Raw genomic sequence first — 2,109 nt, 5'->3', positions numbered from 1 at the left:
CCCTTCGACGCCGGACCCATCTCGTTCAATCTTTATCTGTTGTCTTTCTTTATTGGTTTTACGTTTTTTCATGAACAACGTACCCTTTAACACCAAATAGCTAGACTAGTATAGATTCTTATATTTATATCTATCTATTTTACATAAAATATAATAAACCCTATTTTGATCAAGTTCCTTTATAATCTTAATTCGTGTTATTCTGATAATATTATTTGTGATATGGCTTGTTCGAGTGGTAAATCATCTCGGATCCAAAACTCGGGATCCGAGGAGGATTTGATGGATGAAAGGAAGCGAAAAAGAATGCAATCAAATCGTGAATCAGCACGAAGATCAAGAATGAGAAAACAAAAGCATCTAGACGATTTATCTGATCAAATCAATCAAATCAAGAAAGACAACACTCAAATTCTCACAACCTTAAATGTCACAACACAACAATTTGTTCATGTGGAAGCTGAAAATTCTGTTTTAAGGGCTCAAATAGGTGAGCTAAGTCAAAGGTTAGATTACCTTAATGAAATCATTAATCTCATGAACAACAACAATAATTGTACAACTACTCATTGCACCAATGAGATGTATGAGTTTGAAAATCATTGTGACGTCATGATCAACAATCCTTGGAACTTGATGTACAATAATCAACAGCCAATCATGGTAGCCGCTGAGATGTTACAGTACTAGTGATTAATGCATGTTGTACTACTTATAAAGCTATAGTAAAGTTAGGTTCAAATGGCTGTGCTTTAATGGGTTGTACTTTTAGGTTTGATTGGTGGTGGAGGTTGAGTTGGCTGTTTGTATGTTAAAGTATCGAAAATAATAATTTTGGTTTTATTGGTGCGTGGAGAGGGAAAGAAACGAATATTTGGCTTGCTTTTTTATTTTATTGTGTTTTGCCTTTTAAATATATTATGAATTATGATAATTATTATTTAAATAAATAATTTTGTATTTTTATGTATGTATCTGTCTATACCTATCTATGACCATGACCATTGATATTATTTAAGGATAGAAAAATACAATTTGGTTGCGTTACTGAAGTTCACAAGTGGTGAGTTCTTTATAAATAAATTAATTAAATATAATATAAATAAAATACCTCAACTTCAGTTGAGAAATCATGGTTGATTAATCAATTCACGACTAGAATGTCATTATTACTACGTATATATTTTTGTCAAGAGGAATCTATACTCATATTAATAATTGATGAAAACATGTTGATTTAATTTGCATTTTGGATGTTTGTGCAATGATCATATGCGATTTGATATTTTCAAATAATTTTTTTATATAAAAACACAGATTTACTAAACTGACTTTAATAACATGTTACACAAGTTTTTTGTTATACTCCGTAATTTATCACAGGGGTATTATGGGAAAATATCAACAAAAGTGTGAATCTATCAAAAACTTGTTTAAAAATATCACTTCTCATATATAAAAGTTTAATATCACTTCTCATATATAAAAGTTGTATGGAAATAGACCTGTAACACCCGGATTTTTTTTTTTTTAAATCACAGCGGAAGACTTATTTTACATAAATACCCTTAGTTAATTACAAACATGATTATCACAAATCATTAGTTAATTACTTCATTACAAATCACATGTGTTATGTTAAACGACTAGTTACATATTTACAAAAGCTAAGACATCAGAGTTTGTCTTGTCAAACATATCTTCAACCCGACTCCCGTCCCTACCAGCACTAAGATCCAGAACCTGCAAGGGAGGAGGTGGGGGTTAGCACAAGGCTAAGTGAATGGAACTATCAAAAGCTCTAGCATACAGTACCAACTTGTATTCCTATAACAACTTTATACAACCACATACAACAAACAACAACTGGAAACTACGCTCCAACTAGAGGACCGACGGCTTGTACGGGCACACGACCCTAGCTGATCAGGCTAGAGTCTACCGATAGTCCTTATTACTGAATCCCCAGTATAGTCATCCACACGCATGTGATGCGTCGTTCAGCACTATACTCAACAAACAACAGCCAACTGGACCAAACCACAACTAGGTTGACCTCTCTGAGCTGAACCTAACAGATCAAGGTTCCAACAACAACAACAACAACTT

General features: G+C 32.9%; 1 protein-coding gene across 1 annotated transcript; it reads left to right on the top strand.

Moving 5' to 3' along the window:
* Positions 1-213: 213 nt before the first annotated feature.
* Positions 214-970, top strand: LOC139866438 (bZIP transcription factor 44-like). The gene has a single exon (XM_071854673.1). The coding sequence runs from the start codon at positions 223-225 to the stop codon at positions 688-690; it is 468 nt and encodes a 155-aa protein (XP_071710774.1). The 5' UTR covers positions 214-222; the 3' UTR covers positions 691-970.
* Positions 971-2,109: the final 1,139 nt, after the last annotated feature.

Source organism: Rutidosis leptorrhynchoides, chromosome 9, assembly GCF_046630445.1.
Source record: "Rutidosis leptorrhynchoides isolate AG116_Rl617_1_P2 chromosome 9, CSIRO_AGI_Rlap_v1, whole genome shotgun sequence".
Lineage (NCBI taxonomy): Eukaryota > Viridiplantae > Streptophyta > Magnoliopsida > Asterales > Asteraceae > Rutidosis > Rutidosis leptorrhynchoides.
This window is presented reverse-complemented; position numbering and strand designations above follow the sequence as displayed.